At 33.4% G+C, this 22954-nt stretch overlaps 1 protein-coding gene across 1 annotated transcript in view; it reads left to right on the top strand.

Moving 5' to 3' along the window:
• Positions 1-22954, top strand: part of pde10a (phosphodiesterase 10A) — a 135339-nt gene that overhangs the window by 82749 nt on the left and 29636 nt on the right. Inside the window, 8 exon segments of the mRNA XM_056470342.1 lie at positions 103-152; positions 4871-5011; positions 8214-8369; positions 9379-9429; positions 14000-14058; positions 16016-16067; positions 18403-18545; positions 21483-21575. Of these exon segments, the coding sequence (XP_056326317.1) occupies positions 103-152; positions 4871-5011; positions 8214-8369; positions 9379-9429; positions 14000-14058; positions 16016-16067; positions 18403-18545; positions 21483-21575 (745 nt within the window).

The following is a 22954-nucleotide window of genomic DNA, read 5'->3' as shown; positions in this document are numbered from 1 at the left end:
GGCTTCATGTGTTTCAACATCTTTACATTTTGATGATGCATCTGCCTGAGGCACTTAACACACATGTCTTTGTTTGTTTTGTTCCTTGTTGTTTTTCCACAGCCACAAAAGCTGACGGATTTGCACTTTACTTCCTTGGAGAATGCAACAATGTAAGTGTTTTTGATTCATATTTTCTTAAAATAATTTATCATGATTACTATTTCAGTACAGTCAATCATTTATTTATTTAATTAAATTTTCAAAATATATTATACAGAGATGATGTAGTGTATGTGACCCTGAGTGACAAAATCAGTCTTATTATGCGCAGCTATATTTTTAGCAATAGCCAAAAAATACATTGTACAGGTCAAAATTATTAATTTTTTTATGTGTAGCTCAATTTAAAAATATAGACATTTGTTTATGTATTTGATTGAAAATGATACATTATTATATTAGTATTCATTTTTTATTAACATTATTTTTACCATTTGTTTTAGATATATCCGTTCTTGTCATAGAAGTGGAATTTAGATTTATTTATTTCATTTATAGACACACACACACACACACACACACACACACACACGCACACACACACACACACACAAACACACGCACACACACACACGCACACACACACACACACACACACACATATATATATATATAGTTGAAGTCAGAATTATTAACCCCCCTGAATTATTAGCCCCCCTGTTTATTTTTTTCCCCAATTTCTGTTTAACGGAGAGAAGATTTTTCTCAACACATTTCTAAACATAATAGTTTTAATAACTCATCTCTAATAACTGATTTATTTTATCTTTGTCATGATGACAGTAAATAATATTTGACTAGATATTTTTCAAGACACTTTTATACAGCTTAAAGTGACATTTAAAGGTTTAACTAGGTTCATTAGGTTAATTAGGCAGGCTAGGGTATTTAGGCAAGTCATTGTATAATGATGGTTTGTTCTGTAGACAGTCAAAAAAAATAGCTCAAAGGGGCTAATAATTTTGATTTTAAAAATGGTGTTTAAAAAATAAAAAACTGCTTTTATTCTAGCCGAAATAAAACAAATAAGACTTTCTCCAGATGAAAAAATATTATCAGGCATACTGTGAAAATTTTTGTTGAAACTGTGAAAAGCTCTGTTAAACATCATTTAGGAATTATTTTAAAAAGAAAATATTAAAATAATTCTGACTTCAACTGTATATAGATTTTTCACAAATGCATAATAACAGTGATAAGTGATTATCACTTCACAATCATAAATGATTTAAATAAATTATTGTTAGATTTTCTTTTTACAAATATTATTAATTCATTTTCTTTTCGGCTTAGTCCCTTTATTAATCTGGGGTAGCCACAGTGGAATGAACCGCCAACTTATGCAGCATATGTTTTATGCAGCGGTTGCCCTTCCAGCTGCAACCCATCTCTGGAAAACATCCATACACACCCATTCACACACATACACTACAGACAATTTAGCTTACCCAATTACCTATACCACATTTTGGACTTGTTGGAGGAAACCGGAGCACCCGGAGGAAACCCACACCAACACGAGGAGAACATGCAAACTCCACACAGAAATGCCAACTGACCCAGCCGAGGCTCAGACCAGCCACCTTCTTGCTGTGAGGTGATTGTGCTACCCACTGCGCCACCGACATAGACATACCTTGACATCAATAGAGGAATTTATTTATTTATTTATTTATTTATTTATTTATTTATTCATTTATTCATTTATTTATTTATTTATTTATTTATTTACTTATTTATTTATTTATTTATTTACTTATTTATTTATTTATTTACTTATTTATTTATTTATTTATTTATTTATTTATTTACTTATTTATTTATTTATTTATTTATTTATTTATTTATTTACTTACTTATTTATTTATTTATTTATTTATTTATTTATTTGAGGTGTTATAAATGCATTCTAACATAATAATATGTGTTTAATCTTATAAATATAATGTTTTGAAAAAAAAAACCCATAAATGATTAATATTATAATATAAATAGTATTATATTTATATGTTACTCTTTTATTTACATTTTTAAACTTCTAATACCATTTGTTTTAGCCAGATGTTCTTGACAAGGAAACGTGGGATTTATGTACTTGTTTATTTATTTTAGGTGCCATATAAGCATAAGAACATACAGATATGTGATTACTCTTTTAAATGTAAAGTTTTAACAAATATAAATCATAAATAAATGATTCAAATAAATAATGTTTTTAAAAAATGGTCAATATATTTTCTAAATCTATCACTTGGATCTAGGTTTTCTCAAACTATTACTCTTTATTCTTACTTCAATACATTCCACAGTTAATAAATATCTAAAAGTCAGTTTATAGGAGGATAAATAATGGAAAAAATTTGTGACTACTAGTGAACTCATTCATTCTTTAGATTCTTTAAAGAAGCCCAGATGCTTCAATGAAACTAGCAGCAATCTATATTTTGTCAGCTAAAACTAATGTCTGAGCAGTGAAGCATCAGAGGTCTAAAGATCATGAGAAACATAAACTCAGCCAAGAGACTGCAAAGCTTCCAGTGCTCGTCTACATCTACTGTTTGTCTCTAAATGGCCTGGAATTTCTATAGCATTAAAACACTTGAGACCCCTGCAATGTTCATTTCCTCTTGATCCCTTTACTTTTCCCTTTGATGGCCAGGATTTTGACCAATCAGAGAACAGATAATGCAGTTTGTGAAAGGGCTTCTCTTTCACCTAACCTGTCTTATATGGGAAGTAATAAATTCCATTCAGTAGTTTATTATTATTAATAACATAAGTATCAATACTGTTACTATTATTATTATTATTATTATTATTATTAATATTATTATTATTATTATTATTATTATTATTATTATTATTATTATTATTAATAATATTATTATTAATATTATTATTATTATTATTATTATTATTATTATATATTAGTATTCATGGTGGCGCAGTGGGTAGAACAATCGCCTCACAGCAAGAAGGTTCCTGGTTCGAGCCTCGGCTGGGTCAGGTGGTATTTCTGTGTGGATGTTCTCCCCTTGTTGGCGTGGGTTTCCTCCGGGTGCTTCGGTTTCGCCCACAATCCAAAGACATGCGCTTTAAGTGAATTTGGTAAGCTTAATTGTCCGTAGTGCATGTGTGTAAATGAGTGTGTATGGATGTTTCCCAGTACTGGGTTGCAGCTGGAAGGCCAACCGCTGCATAAAACATATGCTCGATAAGTTGGGGGTTCATTCAGCTGTGGCAACCCCAGATTAATAAAGGGACTAAGTCGAAAAGAAAATGAATGAATGAATGAATATTATTATTGTTATTATGATGGTTATTATTATTATTATTTAGTTTTTATATAACTATTATTATTATTTTATTAATATAATTTTTATTATTGTTAATAATAATAATAATAATAATAATAATAATAATAATAATAATTATTATTATTATTATTATTATTATTATTATTATTATTATTATTATTATTATTATTACAGCTATTACTGCTACTTTCTTTCCCATACCGACTACTTCAGTTATCAACATCATTATTATTATTACTGTTATTGTTATCATTATTATTATTGTTTTTGTTATTATTATTATATTACTATTATTATTATATTTATGTTATTGTTATTAGTAATGTTATTATTATTATTATTACACAGCTGTTACGGCTACTTTCTTCCCCACACCCACTACTTTAATTATGGTTATTATTATTATTATTATTATTGTTATATTATTATTATTGTTGTGTATAATAACAATAATAATTTTTTTTCTGTAATTATTTATTGTTGCTATTATTATTATTATAATTAATATTATATTCGTATTATTATTATTGTTATTATAATTGGTATTATTATAATTTTTTTTATATTATTTGTTTTTATTATTATTATTATTATTATTATTATTATTATTATTATTATTAAAGTATTATTACTATTATAGTAATAATTTTATTATTATTATATTACATATAAAATATTACTATTATTAATAATATAATAATAATTAAAAAAATATTTTTTTTGTATTGCTATTATAGTATTATATATTAATATTATTGTTATTATTATTATTATTATTATTATTATTATTATTATTATTATTATTATTATTATTATTATTATTATTGTTGTTGCTGCTGTTGTTGTTGTTATTATTATTATTATTACAGCTATTGCTACTACTCTCTTCCCCACACCCATTACTTTAGTTATCAACATTATTATTAGGAGTATTATTGTAGTATCTATTGATAATATAATAATAATAATATTATCTATGTACCACCTTCAAATACCATAGTCATACATTTGTGTGTGTGTGTGTGTGTGTGTGTGTGTGTGTGTGTGTGTGTGTGTGTGTGTGTGTGTGTGTGTGTGTGTGCGTGTGTGTGTGTGTGTGTGTGTGTGTGTGTGTGTGTGTGTGTCTCTGTGTGTGTCTCTGTGTGTGTGTCTTCTCAAACAGTATATGTGCATATTGTTACTGACTGTAGTTCATGTATTCTGTCAATCTGTTCATTTGATTAAACTTGAGGTTTGATTAAACTCACTCAATTATAAAATTAAAGGAAAGTAATGAATTGATGCATTGACATTTGCTGTAATTATTTTTGTTTTGCCCAGACAGCTAGTCTTACTTTTAAATGTATTTATTTTGTGTCTTAGTGTTTTAGGCAGTGTTGTAGATTAGTAGAACTGTATATAGATTAGACTTTCTTACAGTACCCAAAATAGACTAAAATATTTAGCCACAGTGACCAGTCAAGATGGGTTGTTTTTAACGTCATGCAGTTTTGTTGTTTTCCCTGTCACAGAGTTTATGTTTGTTCACTCCGACGGGGGCAAAAGAGGGGCTTCCTGGGCTCATCCCCTCTGGTCCCATTACGTTTGGGACCACCATCGCAGCTCACGTTGCAAAGACACGCAAGACACTACTTGTAGAGGACATCATGGGGGTGAGACAAATGCACTCAAACTCTATGGACCCTTTTGACATTTCCGGGTTTCTCAGTAGCGGAAGTTGTCATAGTTGGGTAAACATAGAGCGCAGTGAATGGGAGAGTAAAACAAATACTTTTGTAGAATCCTATTTGCTGAAATAATAAAATAAAAACTCCACAGTGGTGTTATCAAGACTTTCAGAAAAAGGAAAAAGTAGTTTGAGACTGATAACAGCAGCTGGAAGAGAGAATAATGTTAAATGTACTGTCCTGCCTCATAGACGCTGCATTAGAAACACCTTGCATAAGCGGTAATTCATCAAATATTATGCAAAGATGATATAATACATACATAAATGCATATAAATGTTCATATGTTCAAAAATCTAAATATTAAAAATGTTCAAGGATTTAAGATGCTTATAGCCATTAAACATGTTATAACAGTCTTGTGAAAAGGGTCCATTTGACAGTACAAATGATTCTTGTTGACTAAATGGACTGGATGTGAAAGTCAGGATGACACTTAAACCATGTCTACACTGGAAGCAACCAATAGTGTGTCGTGCCAGATCCAGTTTGTCAAACACTGGAGCGTTTAAGCTTTGTGTCATCTTGAATATTCACTGACAGAGACTGTTCAGCTGTGGGCTAGAAGCTAATGTGATGTAAAAATGCCTATATGTACGGTTAAACTCAGAATTATTAGCCCTCCTGAGTTATTAGCCCCCCTGTATATATTTACCCCCAATTTCTGTTTAATGGAAAGATTATTTTTCAGCACATTTCTAAACATAATAGTTTTAATAACTCATTTCTAATAACTTCTCATTTCTTTTATCTTTGTCATGATGACAGTACATAATACTCGACTAGATATTTTACTAGATATTAGTATTCAGCTTAAAGTGTCATTCAAAGACTGAACTAACTAACTAAACTAAGAAAATAACTAAACTAAGATAATGTGTCAGGGCAGAGATAAAAGTAGGGTATCGAATTTTTACTCTAAAACAGGAAGTGAAATATTTGGGTTGGGTTTTAGATAGTAATTTTAGATAGTAAAAACGACGAGATGATCCCAAGGTTTCCATATCCTGGACCAGGCCGTATCCTGAGCAGCTACTGTGGTGGTCAAGGAGGAGTGGAGAACATGAGACTGATTCCTGTGACGCTCCAGAGACGACGAGTCTTCGCTGAGGCCAGCTTCCAGCCTCCGCCACTGAGACTACAGCTCTGCACAAAAGTTTGGCCAGCGGAGAAATTAAAATGGTCGTGCCCAACTGAGTCTGGTTTCTCTCAAGGTTTTTTTTTCTTCACTTTTGCCAGTTAGTGAAGTTTTTTTCCCTCTCCGCTGTCGCCACTGGCTTCCATGGTTCGGGATCTGTAGAGCTGTGCATCATTGGATTTGCTCTTCAGTATTTGGATTATTAAACCACACTGAACTGAGCTAAACTGAACTGAACTTAAACACTACAAACTGAACTACACTGTTCCTATTTACTATAACCCTTTATGTGAAGCTGCTTTGACACAATCTACATTGTATAAGCGCTATACAAATAAAGGTGAATTGAATTGAATTGAATTAATTTGACAGGTGAAAAGATGCTGTTATAGTCCATTCAAAAATTTGTTCTAAAATTAATTTTTTAGCAAGACAGGCAGAGCTCCTAGATACCCAAACTTTAACAATTTTAGCAAGTGCATTAGTGCAGCCATACTTTGACTATGCTGCAGCTTTTTGGTACAGCGGTAGTTCTAAAAAAATGACAAATAAATTGCAGACGGCCCAAAATATGTTGCGTAAAATTGTTATAAAGTACCTCCACTGACACATTTAAATAATGAACATTATAGCCAAAGTGATTTTTTAAAAGTTGAGAATAGGGTAAAGTTCTTAAAATTAGTGATGGTTTTTAAGATTTTAAAGAAAATGATCCCAAAATATTTTCTTAATTATTATGTTTTAGTTAGTGAGGTACATTGTCATTCTACAAGAGTGCATAGCAGGGATATTTACCCATTTAGATTTAAGAGTGAATCAGGTAGAACTTTTATTGTGTGCTAGCTCTGCTGCTTGGAATGTTTTGGCCACGATTTTTAAAGAGACTGAAATTGAGAGTGTTTTTAAAAGGGAAATTAAAAAGTGGTTTGTTTTACAGTTGAAGTTGAGGATTTTATTGTGCTGAGTTGATGATGTTTGCACTCCATTTATGATTTGCTCGTTCATTTATTAAGAATATCGATGAAACAATGGAAATAAGCCTGTGGCTTTTTTGTGTACTTTATCTTCGACAGTTTTTGAAATAATCTATGAATTGGTCTAACTGGACTTGTTTGTATATTTTTGTTAGAATTGTCAAATAAAATCAATCAATCAAACTAGGTTAATTGGGTTAATTTAGAGTAATTAGGCAAGTCATTGTATAATGATGGTTTGTTCTGTAGACCAGTGTTTCCCAACCCTGTTCCTGGAGGCACACCAACAGTACATATTTTGCATGTCTCCCTTATCTAACCCATTCGTTTCAGGTTGTGGAGTCTCTTCTAATATTCTGATGAGTTGATTCAGGTGTGTTTGATTAGGGAGAGGTTGAAAATGTGTACTGTTGGTGTGCCTTCAGGAACAGGGTTGGGAAACACTGCTGTAGACAATTGAAAAAAAAAATTGCTTAAGGGCGGTAATAATATTAACCTTAAAATCAGTTTTTAAAAATTAAAACTGACTTTATTCTAGCTCGTTCACTTAAATGTCTTGAGTTTATGTTGTTATATGGAGTTTGCATCCTGGTTTAATGGTGGACATGTTGTGATGTGAACCACTAAATACTTGTACAAACACGAGAAATGTGTATGAAAATATGAGAATGAGAAATGAGTGGTGGTGCGTTAGGCAAGTTTCCATCAAGTTTTAGAGGGGCCGACTGTAGTATTGGTAACCTAGCATCTAACACTAAACAAGGCAGGTATAATGGACACAGCTGATCAGTCACATGGGTGCAATGTTCACTACGCCTGAGTTTATTTGGCATTTCCATCTCCCATTTTTAGGTCTAAAGCCACCTCAAGTGAACGTAATATATATTTTTATTTAAAATTTGACTTAAAATTTTCATTTCTCATAGCATCACTCATTTCTCGCAAATAAAACCATAGCAGTTATGGATAAATGAATGGAGAGATGTCCTAAATCTGTGTATTATTTTCCCTTTAGGACGAGAGGTTCCCTCATGGTACAGGGCAGGACTCAGGGATCCGTGTTCATTCTGTTTTGTGTTTACCCATCCTCACCGCCATCGGAGACCTCATCGCTATCCTGGAGCTGCACCGCCACTTGGGCCGAGAGCCCTTCAACCTCAGCCATCAGGAGGTACTCTAATGGAGAAAGTGCTGGTGTTTGTTAGCTGTGTGGCTCTGCTCTCATTTCTCCTGGCCAACATGCACATTGACCTCAGGACTATTCATAGAATATTCTAGGTTGTTTTCAATGTAATGGTTATACATCGCAGCTTTGGGGTGCCCCAGTTATCACATTTAAAATTATATAGTTAATGAATATTATAATCATTATTAATATTTTAATAGTTAATAAGTTCCTTATTTATCAGGGGTCGCCACAGCAGAATGAACCGCCAACTACTCCAGCATATGTTTTACGCAGCGGATGCCCTTCCAGCCAAAACCCAGAGCTGGGAAACACCCATACACTCTCACATTCACACTCATACACTACAGCCAATTTAGTTTTACTCAATTCACCTATAGCGCATGTCTTTGAACTGTGAGGGAAACTGAAGCACCTGGAGGAAACCCACGCCAACACGAGGAGAACATGCAAGCTCCACGCAGAAATGCCAACTGGTCCAGCCAGGACTCGAACCAGCAACGTTCTTGCTGTGAGGTGACAGTGCTAACCACTGAGCCACCGTGCCGCCCCATAGTTATATAATAATAATTATTGTGATTAGAATGTACGATTTTGCAATAATGTAAATGACAAAAGTAGTCAGAGTCTGATTGTTCATATGTGTGTGCACTTTTCTAATGGCCCCTACATCTATCCATACTTTGTCCTATTTTCAATATATCAGTCTTGTTGTAAAGAGATGTACAGTTTGTTCAAGCAGTACATTTAGTATAATGTAATAGTAGTCGAATGTCCAAATTTAATGTATACTACAAACATTCATACTATATAGAGAGTAATATTGAGCAAAATATTCCGGCTAATCCATAACCCCTTCAAAACCAGAGCTAAAAAGCCATTTCTGCTGTAAAATTCAGACAATAGTAATAGTAAATATGTAATTGGATTCCAACTTAAGCACTGCTTGTTTGTTGCTTTCAGATCATTTGCTGAGTGTAAATTTTGTTTTTAGGTTGCAACAGCAAATTTGGCCTGGGCATCTGTAGCCATTCACCAAGTCCAGGTGAGAATGTTTCAGAATAACCCTCGTTAAACCTCTCTCCATGTTAGATTGTGATTCTCTTGCATGAGATGTTTGATTTGGTTGTACGCACGTGTTTTGATTTCTGTAGTCCACTGTGTACATGTAAAAGGCTGCTGGTGGGCCCAGTGTAAGCAACCAGACCACACATTAAACACACCCTGGTCTCTGGAGGTGCAATTAATGACAATGCGGTCTTGTTTGTACGTACATTGTTGTATACCATGAATGACACCTCTCTCCTCTCTGGGTGTTAATGTCCCTGTGCATCACAAGGCTCTTTGGGAGTGATTCTCTCTGTGCAGCACAAACCTTCTCAGAAGGCAAGGAGCAAAGTAGAGAATTGAGATTGCAAGTAATATATTTAATAAAAATGCCTTAAAGAAAAGCTATTTTTTGTAGACTCCTTTTATAAGTCCCTTACAGTTAAACAGTTGAGAATAACCATTTTTGTATACATTCAGCCAATCTCCGGGTCTGGCGGCAACACGTTTAGCTTAGCTTAGTAGAAATCATTGAATCGGATTAAACATATGGGGAAATATCTATGATTTTACTTGTGAATTCATAAATTTTGTTTTGAATTTACAAATTTGAATTACAATTACGATTTAAATTGAAGTAAATGGGAATTGTGCTGTGCATTTGTTGCAAATGTATAATTTTTGAGACTGATCTGCCTCCTTAGGGTTAGGTTTAGTGCCATGCCTCCTTTTAAAAATCGTACATTTTCGTTAGATTTTTTTTATGTGGTTTTCTAACTTTGAGTTTTGTTCTTCTGTTCAATGCAAGATATTTTGGAAAATACTGATTGCACCTATACATAGTAGGGGGAAAAAAAGAACAATGGAAGTCTATTGGTGCCCGCAACGAGCATTTTTCAAAATATCTTCTTCTGTAGCCTCAATTTTTTCCATACTAGTTTTATTATTTTGTTGTTATTAATTATTTTGTTGAACCGCAATTTTAAAGTAATGTCTATTTTTCATTATGTTCATTTATTTTCAGTCATTTTTGATTAACCATTACTTTTTTTAGTTTCAAGTTATTTCATTGTAGGTTTTTTATGGTAATTTTCGTACGACAGACCTTAAAACACAATTCGTATATACACAAATCCAATTAATAAAATCCAATTAATTCAAAACACAATTCGTAAATATGGAAATCCAATTAATAAAATCCAATTAATTTATAAATACGCAAATCCAATTCGCAAATTCAAAACACACTTCGTAAATATGGAAATCCAGTTTGTAAATTCAAAACACAATTCATGAATATGCAAATCCCATTTGTGAATTCAAGACACAATTCGTAAATGCACAAATCCAATTCATAAATTCAAAATCCAATTCGTAAATATGCAAATCCAATTCGCAAATTCAAAACACATTTCATGAATATGCAAATCCAATTTGTGAATTTCAAAACACAATTCGTAAACACACAAATCCAATTCATATATTCATAATACAATTCATGAATTCAAAACGTAATTCGTAAATTCGCAAATCCAATAAAACATTTTTTTAATTAATTTAAATTAAAATTTTTATTAAAAAATGTAATTAAGTTAAGAGTTTTGGCAATTAGCTTTTTTTAAAGCTTGACTTTTCTGTAGTTGCATTTTGTAAAAATACAGAAGGAAAATGAGAAGTTGCTATATTCTAAGACGATATGGGAACTAACGTATTCTCCAGTGTAATAATCAAGGAATTTTGCTGCCGTTCTATAGCAATCATATTATGCAGCACCTGAAATGAGTCCTCAGCTAGGTAACTATGTAACAGCTCTGCTTAATAACGTTGCGTCTGCTGTAACCATCATATAGCAGCAAAATTCCTGTATTATTACACCAGAATGAGAGGATAGTTCCTAGAGATATCAGCCTAGAAAATAGCAACGTTTCATTTCCATTGGTCTTAGTACACAATAAAACTACAGAAGAGGCAATATTTAAATAAGAAAATTATCAAAACTCTCTTTTTTATTGTTGTTGAGCAAGATGCTAATGGTCTAATCTGATTCAATGATTTATGCTAAGCTAAGCTAAAAGTGACCCAGAGATCAGCTGAATGGATTAAAAAATGGTAAAACTCGACTGTTTAACTCTATGATGAGCCTCTTTTCTTTAAGTCAATGGATGACTGAAACGTGAAATTGAATAAAATTTTAATTAACCATATGTCACGTTCCAATTTCTGAAGAAATCTGACGCTGCAACTTACACTACAGCAACAGTTAGTAGTGACCATCTGTTGTGCTCCAAAATGTTCTCCTTTTGCAGTTCTACTTAAATAAATAACAGCATATGGGTTTAGCATGATGGTGAATTAATGATGACAGAATTTTTTTATGAATAAACTATTTCTGTAGGGATAGTTCATTCAGATATGCTTGTTCTGTCATCATTTTGCCACTTGAATTGCACATGAAATATTTGTCTGTGAACAAAAGTCATTATGTAGTCAAATTTTACTGAAGAATAAAGAAAAAGCACTGGATGTATAGTTTATATAACACTTTTTCCTTTAAAACCCATTTAACAACTTTGTGTATTATCAGCTTTTTAAAGTGAATTCATAGATCAAAACATTCTACAAGATCTAATTAATGGCGGTCACATATACGCGCTTTTATTCATCCAATTAAAAAACAAATAGGGTAATGGTTCACATCTAAATTTTATCACTTGACCCAATATAAAATAAATAATTTGCCTCAATATTTTCTATTTACCCTCGTTGATGGTGATGGCCAATATTTTATAAATAAATGAAATATTGGGCTTAACTCACAGAATATATATTCAAAAAAGCTTTTATATTTTATATTTATTTAATTTAAAAAACACCAAAGCTTCAAAAGTGCCAATTTATTACATTAAAAAGGCTGACACAAAGCGTGTAATGTTTCGAGCACACGGCTCTTCATCAGACCGTTCATCACAGTAAGGTGCTCCTTTTGGTACACTTCTGGATCACATGATGCAGATCTCACAAGAAAAAACGAAAAAAAAACAATACACATTCATAAATTATACAACTTAGATTTTTAAGCGAAAATACTAAATCAAACCATAATATTGCATCACAAATGATAGAAAACAGAATATAACAAGGAAATACAACCAAATATAGCCAAAAAACCTTTACCCAAACACCTAATTAAACACCCAAACACCCTTTTGGATTTTCACTTGAGATACATCGTCTCCAAAAGGTTTAAATGACTTTGACATTTGTCCTTTTCTTTAATAATTCTTTAATGTATTTCCTTGTTATATTCTGTTTTCCATCATTTGTGATGCGATATTATGGTTTGTTTTTGTATATCTAAGTTGTAGAATTTATAAATGTGTGTTTTTTTTCTTTCAGTTTTTATGTTGAGATAGGAGATCATGTGATCCGGAAGTGTACAAAAAGGAGCACCTTAATGTGATGAACACTGTCTGATGAAGAGCCGTGTGCTCGAAACATTGCACACTTTGTGTCAGCCTTTTTAATGTAATAAATCTGCATTTTTTGAGCTTTGGTGTTGAATTTATACTTTGCACTTTTCGCGTTTTGGCTGAGCACCCAGTTAAAAGTGATGTGCGTGCTTTCGTAAATTTTTTTTTTATTTTCTTATCTCAGAAGCCAACTCAAACATAAACACACATAAAGTTTATAACAAAACAACCCATGTGTTTTAATGAATATAACATAAACTAACTCTAAACCATTTCCCATGATGCACCTGGCTATAGTGCTGCGGGCCAGGCCATTACAATATTGAGTTTCTGTTTAATACGCATGTGCAGGATCTGTGTGAGTAACCTTAAAATTTTACTTTGGTCAAAACAAATAGTTCTTAGTTGAGCTCTCAATCAAAAACATTTATATTTAACCATGTTAACTTAAAATATTCAATCATTATTTTTCTTTCCGGCTTAGTCCCCCCATTAATCAGGGGTCCCCACATAGGAATAAACCGCCAACTTATCCAGCATATGTTTTATGCAGCGCATGCCCTTCCAGCTGCAACCCATCACTGGGAAACAACCATACACCCTCATTCACACACATACACTACGGACAATTTAGCTTACCCAATTTACCTATAGCGCATGTCTATAGTATTATGGGGGAAATTGGAGCACCCGGAGGAAACCCACTTGAACACTGGGAGAACATGCAAACTCCACACAGAAATGCCAACCAGCCCAGCTGGGACTCAAACCAGCGACCTTCTTGCTGTGAGGCGAATGTTCTAACCACTGAGCCACCGTGTCACCTCAAAAGTCATTATCTAGTCAAATTATTCTGAAGAATAAAGAAAAAACACTGTAAAAATAGTTTGTATATCACTTTTTTCTGTGGACCCCTTAAATAACTTCATTTTTATCTGTATTATCAGTTTTTTATACTGAAATTATAGGCTAAAACATTCTAAAAGATGTAATTAATGGCCTTCACGTATATAGAGCTGTTTCTTAGACACATGTATAGGTTCAGACACTGAATTGTTATTTCATTCTTCTAACTTCCTGTTCATCTTTTGTTCACAGGTCTGCAGAGGTCTTGCCAAACAGACGGAACTCAATGACTTTCTCCTAGATGTGTCAAAGTAAGAGAGTTTATGCCTAGAAGTGTATATTAGATGAACCTCATAGAACATGTCCAGGTCTTTACTCCAAAATAATGCTTAAAAACGTAACTATATATACAGTTGAGAGCAAAATCCTCCTGTGCAATCTTTATTCTTTTTCAAATAATTCCCAAATGAAGCACTGTATATACAGTTAGGTCCATAAATATTTGGACATCAACACAATTCTAACATTTTTGGCTCTATACACCAGCACAATAAATTTTGAAATGAAACAAACAATATGTGCTTTATCTGCCGACTTTCTACTTTAATTTGAGCGTATTTACATCTAAATCAGGTGAATGGAGTAAAAATTACAACAGTTTGCATATGTGCCTCCCACTTGTTAAGGGACCAAAAGCAATCGGACAATTGGCTTCTAAGTTGTTCTATGGCATGTGTTATTCCCTTATTATTCTAATTACAATGAGCAGATAAAAGGTCCAGAGTTCATTTCAAGTGTGCTATTTGCATTTGGAATCTGTTAATGTCACCTCTCAAGATGAGATCCAAAGAGCTGTCATTATCAGTCAAGCAAGCCATCATTAGGATGTAAAAACAAAACAAACCCAAAAACATTAGGCATGGCCAAAACTACTGTTTGAAACAGAGAAAGAATGCACCCGTGAGCTCAGCAACACCAGAAGACACGGAAGACCACAGAAACAACTGTGGTGGATGACTGAAGAATTCTTTCCCTGGTGAAGAAAACCCTTCACAACAGTAGGCCAGATCAAGAACACTTTCCAGGAGGTAGGTGTATGTGTGTCAGAGTCAATAATCAAGAGAAGACTACACCCGAGTGAACACAGAGGATTCATTACAAGATGTAAACCATTGATGAGCCTCAAAAAACAGGAAGACCAGATTAGAGTTCTAAAAAAACCCTCACAGTGCTGGAACAACATCCTATGGACAGATGAGATCAAGATCAACTTGTACCAGAGTGATGGGAAGAGTATGGAGAAGGAAAAGAACTGCTCATGATCCTAAGCAGTGAAGCATGGTGGTGGTATTGTCATGGCGTGGGCATGCACAGTGTGGCTGTCACTGGAACTGGTTCTCTTGTATTTATTGATGATGTGACTGCTGACAAAAGCAGCAGGATGAATTCTGGATGAAAGTGTTTCAGGCAATATTTTCTGCTCATATTGAGCCAAATGCTTCAGAACTCATTGGATGGCACTTCACAGTGCAGATGGAGAATGACCCAAAGCATACTGCAAAAGCAACTAAAGAGTTTTTGAAGGGAAAGAAGTGGAATGTTATGCAATGGCCAAGTTAACCACCTGACCTGAATCCGATTGAACATGCATTTCACTCGCTGAAGATAAAACTGATAGGAAGATGCCCCAAGAACAAGCAGGAACTGAAGACAGTTGCAGCAGAGGTCTGGCAGAGCACCACCAGGGATGAAATTCAGCGTCTGGTGATGTCTTTACGTTCCAGACTTCAAAGTGAAAATTTGATTTATGTTTATTATTCTGTCCAATTACTTTTGGTCCCTTAACAAGTGGGAGGCACATATGCAAACTGTTGTAATTCCTGCTCCGTTTACCTGGTTCGGATGTAAATACTTGCAAATTAAAGCTCACAGTTGGTTTCATTTCAAATTCATTGTGTTGGTGTATAAAGCCAACAATGTTCGAATTGTATCGATGTCCAAATATTTATGGACCTAACCATATATTTACAAAGAATGTAGATTTGTGGCTTAAATGTGCTATGAACATGTTTTCCTGAGATTCTCCTATATAACCCCTTTAGTATCTTCTCAATACTAATAAAATATACTAAGGTTTTTTTGGGAACTCACATCATGATAACAATTAATGTTCAAATAATGATATGTGCATTCTTGTTATACTTTATATCAGATATTTGTCCTTTTAAAATGACAGGTCTTTCCCTCCCCTTTTTCGATCTCAAACAGAACATACTTTGACAACATAGTGGCAATAGATTCTCTACTTGAACATATCATGGTGAGTATGTTTTCCTTCTCCTCATTAGGGTCACATGCTCGGTCATGAGGACAGACGTGCTGTTCTTCTGTCGCTCATCTGTGTCACTATCAACGCCAGAGAAATCTGTGCTATGAAAGACCTTCTCTCATTTGTTTGCTGATAACCCCCTCAAGCCACTGCTCACCCACCAGCCTTGGGCTTGTTTTTAAATCTTCTTTTTTTCTCTCATTTACGCAAATGTTTGTGTTCTCTAGACTTCACTCTCTCTCTCGTGCGCGCACACACACACACACATATTCATCCACTCCAAGTATCAGATCTCTGGCCCCTTTCTGTCTCTGTCCCCTCCTTCCTGTTGAGCAAAGCAGCACAGGAAGTGATGCAAATAGGTCAGGGAGAGGACAGACAGTCCGTCTGACTTTGCTCCAGCATCTCTCTGAGCTCTTGGCGTCGCTTGCAGGATTTAATAATTTTTTTTTCCAAGCACTTATTTCCAAAAACGGACGTAGTTTAATGCCAAAAATGTCCTTGTTGTTTTGAAGAGATTTCTCACCTGTCAGCGGTTTCATAAAGCAGAAGTTTATCTTGACATATTGTGCCACCAACTTGTGAAATTCAGAGGGAAGAACAAGTTCCTCAGTTGCTTAAGGCTCTCTGTGGCCATTATAAAACATCTTTATTATGTTTAAAGGGATAGTTCACACAAAAATTTTAATTTTTTCAACCTCAAGTGGTTTCCAAACCTGATCAAGTTTATTTTTTCTGTTGAACACATTAAAAAGAGGACATACATACCAATGCTATCTTACACAAATTCGTAACTTATTGATTTTTTCATGGCTAATTTCCATTACTATCATTTGCGCATTTTATTAGGATATGCTCTTCAGCTCTTCAGGGTTTATGGAGCCAGATTAGTCTCTAAAATAAAACATTTACAAATTAAAATTCATAAACAAATTCACATTTACAAAATTCAATTCGTAAATTCAAAACGCAACTCATGAATACACAAATCTATTTTGTAAATTCAAAACACAATCCGTAAATGCGCAAATCCAATTCGTAAATTCAAAATGCAATTCGTAGATACACAAACCAATTCGTAAATTCAAAATGCAATTCATAAACACACAAATCCAATTTGTAATTCAAAACAAGTCGTAAAAACACTCATCAAATTTGTAAATTCAAAACAATTCGTCAATTCAAAGCAAAATTTTGTTAATATGCAAATCCAATTTGGAAATTCAAAACACATTTCATGAATACACAAATATGTTTCATAAATTGAAAACACAATTCTTAAATGCACACATCCATGTAGTAAATTCAAAACACACTTCGTAAATACACAAATCCATTTCGGAAATTCAAAACACAATTCGTAAATGCACAAATTCATTTCCTCAATTCAAAACACAATTCGTGAATATGCAAATCCAGTTCGTAAATTCAAGACACATTTCATGAATACACAAATCCAGTTCGTAAATTCAAGACACATTTCATGAATACACAAATCCATTTCGTAAATTCAAAACATTTCATGAATACACATATCCAATTCGTAAATTCAAAACACATTTTATGAATATGCAAATCTATTTAGGAAATTCAAAACTCAATTCGAAAATACGCAAACCCAATTTATAAATTGAAAATGCAATTCGTAAACTTCACAAATCCAATTCGTAAATGAAAAACCCAATTTATAAATACATAAATACAATTCATTAGTTTAAAACAATTCGTAAATACGCAAATCCAATTCATAAGTTCAAAACACAATTAATAAATAAACAAATCCATTTAGTAAATTCAAAACACAATTCGTAAATACGCAATTCAATTCGTAATTTCAAAACACAATTCGTAAATACTCAAGTCCAATTCATAAATTCAAAACTGAATTAATATAAAATAGCCAATAAACGGACAGAACGTAAATAGTTACATTTCCATGTGAGATCATGCTCAATATACTGAAAAAAAATGTTAGAAACCTGTAACCATTGACATCCATAGTAGTGAAATCAAATATGGAAGTCAATAGTTTTCAGCATTTTTCAAAATATCTTCTTTTGGTTCAACAGAAAAAAGTAAATGGTGAGTAAATCATAACAAAATGTTCGGTTTTCTGTGAACTATCCCTTTAAAGTCAGCTTAATAATGACACTGTTACATTTAAAATCAAATAATTCTCTTTCAGGTCTGTCAAAACGCATAAAAGAACAAATTGTGTTTATCAGTGCAGATGAACCACACTGGCATAGTGATGGTGTTACTAGGCAAATATGTACTCATGAAAAATATGTCAATAAGGAAATGCATGTGTTTATCTGCGTTTCAGATATATGCAAAAAACCTGGTTAATGCGGACAGATGTGCGCTCTTCCAGGTGGATCACAATAACAAAGAGCTGTATTCTGATCTGTTTGATATCGGGGAGGAGAACGAAGGGAAACCTGTCTTTAGGAAAACCAAAGAAATTAGGTGAGCGTCCACAATTCCTCATTCATGCCTCTGTTTGACTCGTTACGTTCTCTAGAACTACAATGTCAGAATTATTAGCCCTCCTGTCAAATTTTTCTGTTTTTAAAATATTTCCCAAGTGTTGTTTAATTGAGATTTTTTCCCAACACATTTTTAAACATGATAGTTGCTCATTTCTAATATCTCATTTATTTTATCTTTACCATGATGACAGTACATAATATTTGATTTAAGATACTAGTATTTAGCTTAAAGTGACAATTAAAGACTTAACTAGGTTAATTAGGTTACCTAGGCAAGTCCTTGTATATCAGTGGTTTGTTTTGTAGCCAATCAAAAAATATATACAGTTGAAGTCAGAATTATTAACCCCCCTGAATTATTAGCCCCCCCTGTTTATTTTTTCCCCAATTTCTGTTTAACGGATAGAAGATTTTTTCAACACATTTCTAAACATAATAGTTTTAATAACTCATTTCTAATAACTGATTTATTTTATCTTTGCCATGATGACAGTAAATAATATTTGACTAGATATTCTTCAAGATACTAGTATTCAGCTTAAAGTGACATTTAAAGGCTTAGCTAGGTTAATTAGGTTAACTAGGCAGGTTAGGGTAATTAGGCAAGTTATTGTATTACGATGGTTTGTTCTGTAGATTATCGGGAAAAAAATAGCTTAAAGGGGCTAATAATTTTGACCTTAAAATGGTGTTTAAAAAATTTAACACTGCTTTTATTCTAGCCGAAATAAACCAAATAAGAAAAAATTTTATCAGATATACTATGAAAATTTCCTTGCTCTGTTAAACATAATTTGGGAAATATTTAAAAATTAATAAAAAATTCAAAGGGGGGGCTAATAATTCTGACTTCAACTGTATATATCTTAAAGGGGGCTAATAATACTGATTAATATTAATACCTTAAAATAGTTTTTAAAAAATTAAAAACTGCTTTTGTTTCAGGCAAACTAAAAAAAGGTGACTTTTCCAAGAAGAAAAAATATTATAGGAAGTACTGTGAAAATTCCCTCGTTTTATTAAACAGCACTTGGGAAATATTTGAAAAAGAATCAAAATATTCACAGGAGGGTTAATAATTTGGGCTTTTACTGTATGCACGCTATAGGCTCTGTTTTGACGATCCATGTGCAAAGGGATGCGCAAACGCATTAAGGGCGTGTCAGAATCCACTTTTGCTAATATAAGGATGGAAAATCCGCTTTGCGCCATGGTGTGTGGTCTAAAAGGGTCGAGCTTATTTTCTTAATGAGTTATAGGTGTGTTTTGAGAATAAACTAATAAGTATCTCATCTCCCATTCCCTTTAAGAGTCAGTTGCGTCGTGCCATAGCGCATTTGCTATTTACATGACGGACTTTGTAAGTGTAAAAACTGAACCCTTCACTAAAGAGAAAAACAGTTAAATAGAGCCACTACTGTGCGAGAGTGATAGATGAGCCTCCTCATTGTTTACTTTCGCTTTCACTCTCATGGATAGGGAAACTTCTTGTACGCACAGACATCCATTAGCCTATAAATAATTAATTTCGTTTGTTAGGCGCAAAGATTTTTATTAAAACTATTTCTAAATTCAGTTCTAATTTCCAGCAAACGAATAAATGAACAATAATAACGAAGTGTGTTTAAAAAACTGAGTTATATCCAAATACACATGCTGTGCCCCATATATGGTCTAAAACCTGACAGGTGGGCAAATCTAAGCTTGTTTTAATAATACAAATATAAATGTGCATATAATAAATAATACTGCTAATAATGATGACATTATACAAAAGCAAATTGTCATGAATAAACTGAAAAAGCCCCCCGAGATGAAGAAGGCATGAAAGTATGGTTTTTATATTCATGTAGGCTAGAAAGTAATATGTTTTGTAATATTTTAATCCTTTATATTTATATCCAATATATATCCTTATTATATCCTATATATATCCTTAATATTTTAATTCTTTTTCATATGTACAGATATTTGCGTATTGCTCTACACCCTGTTTGTATTAAGCAATGTGTAATCGAGGCGCATAACTAACGCACTCTGCGCTGGACAATAGACCGGCTTTGTTCTGGTCTATAGAACTGTCTATTAAAGTTTCTCAAAATAGCAACACACCTCAACACGGTTCCTTTTTTAGATCAGAACGCCTATGGGCGCACATATGAGCGCAAATGCATTTGCTATTTAAACAGCGTTGTGCAAAACGTCAAAACGACTCTTGCGCCAAGCTAAAACTAGCAAACAACAATTGCGTCGTGCCTTGTGCCACATTGCGGCGGGTGTGTGATAGGGCCCTATGTGTTTAAATTGTAGTGGGAGTTTAATATTTCACTCATTTAAGTATTTAAATGGGTAGTTCACCCAAAAAATGTATATTCACCCTGATGAGTTTATGAGTTCTTTTTAACACGAAAGAAGATATTTTGAAAAATGCTCATTGCACGTGCACGAGAGAATGTGAATGAGCCCAAGTGAAGGCTGTGTTGATTGTGTTTGCGCGCACATGACAGTATCATTATGCGCAAGTTAAAGCAAAAGTCATGTTTAACCCTCGGGGGTCGAATACTGTGTATACCCAGCTTCGTCTGACAACGCCGAAAAGAACTTAAATTATACTTTCAGTTTAAATTCACTCTGGAACCTGACAGGCAACCAGCCCAAGAACCTCAAGTGTGAAGTATAAATAAAGGATGATAGAATGGACATTTTTGAGTGAACTATCCCATTAGGCAATAAGATACAAGAGGCACATCTCAGTATACTATAAATGCTTGTCAGTACTTTAACAATATTAATTTAGCCAAACTGGAATGATTATGAATATACATGCATGTGTTTTCAAGAGATTGACTCTTGAATATCTGAGAGTAAACATATATCCTGCATTGGAAGCTGATTTGACCTTTTACCCCCACAGGTTTTCTATTGAGAAAGGAATAGCAGGTCAGGTGGCCCGAACGGGAGAAGTTTTGAATATTCCGGATGCCTATGCAGACCCCCGTTTCAACAGGTAGGATTTTCTTTTATCATCTAACATTTGCGACCTGGGACAACAAAACCAATCTTATCCTGCATGGAAAATACATCGCATGAGTCAAAAAGATTTACATTATTAGAATATTAAGTAAAAATATATGAAGATATTTTGTAAATATATCAAAACTTCTTTTTTGTTTAGAAATATGCATTGCCAAAAACTTCATTTGGACAACTTTAAAAGTAATTTACTGTAGATTCCCATTATTTACTCTAATATTTTATCACATCTTGTCCTATCCTAACAAACCACACACCAATGGAAAGCTTATTCATTCAGCTTGAATAAGGAGGATGCATGAATCTCAATTTAAAATAAAATAAAATATGCTTTATTGATGTTTTGGGTCACATCTAAGATTTAACTAAGCAACTTTATTAAGAAACCAGGTTCCACAATAGGCAAGTAAAATCTAAATTCATTCATTCATTCATTTTCTTTTCTGCTTAGTCTCTTTATTAATCCGAGGTCGCTACTGGGGAATGAACCGCTAACTTATCCAGCATCTGTTTTACGCAATGCCTCTCCAGCCGCAACCCATCTCTGGGAAAAAATCTAAATTTGCTATGTTTATTTTTGCTAGCTCACATTATTATTCTTTAAATAAATAGTTCATCTGTGCAAGTTAATCCACTGAAAAAAAGGTTGTTTTGATAATCTTCAATGAAAATCTGACCAATTCTTGGCTTTGTGGCTGTACATCAAGATGACGACAATATTTGTTTGAACTCGGGTCGACCATGGCTTTTTATTATATGTATATATTATTACGGTGTAATGTCGCGGCTGTGTATTTAAAAATGGCGCTTCCTTTGTTTTCATTCTCCTGCTTCTGTGAGTGACGTCTGTTTGTAAACCAATAGCGTTCAGTTGTGCGTCTAGCTCCGCCTTATGGTACCCTTTGGGCCTGTTGGTACCCTTTGCAAAGAGTGACCAAAAAGTGGTACGGTACGGTTCGCTTTTAGGTACCCTTTGACAGTGGAAACAGCCATAAAAGCGTACCGTACTGTACCACTCAGTGGAAACGGGCCATTAGTGTCCCTCCAGTGATGATATACATCCATATAGCACTGCTACGAGTGTGATATTGCATTTATACAACAATTCGATGGCATAAATGTGTATATAAAAAAGAATATCAAACATGGAGAGTCTCAAAAATCCTTTTGTTTCCAAGAACTACTTTCTTCCCCTTCTTAAATCATCTATTAATCCAATCATTTTTGCTGCTTGTTCAAACTACTTATTTAAAACAAGGTGAATCAACACAATTCTGGAGTTTTTTTGGGATAACTGAATTGTCTTATGTTCAATCCACTTATAGACGTTTGTGCGTGGGTTCTATTTGCCTA

Source organism: Danio aesculapii, chromosome 13 (assembly GCF_903798145.1).
Source record: "Danio aesculapii chromosome 13, fDanAes4.1, whole genome shotgun sequence".
In the NCBI taxonomy this organism is placed as follows: domain Eukaryota; kingdom Metazoa; phylum Chordata; class Actinopteri; order Cypriniformes; family Danionidae; genus Danio; species Danio aesculapii.
Note: the sequence above shows the minus strand (reverse complement) of the source record. Positions and strands in the feature narration are given on the sequence as shown.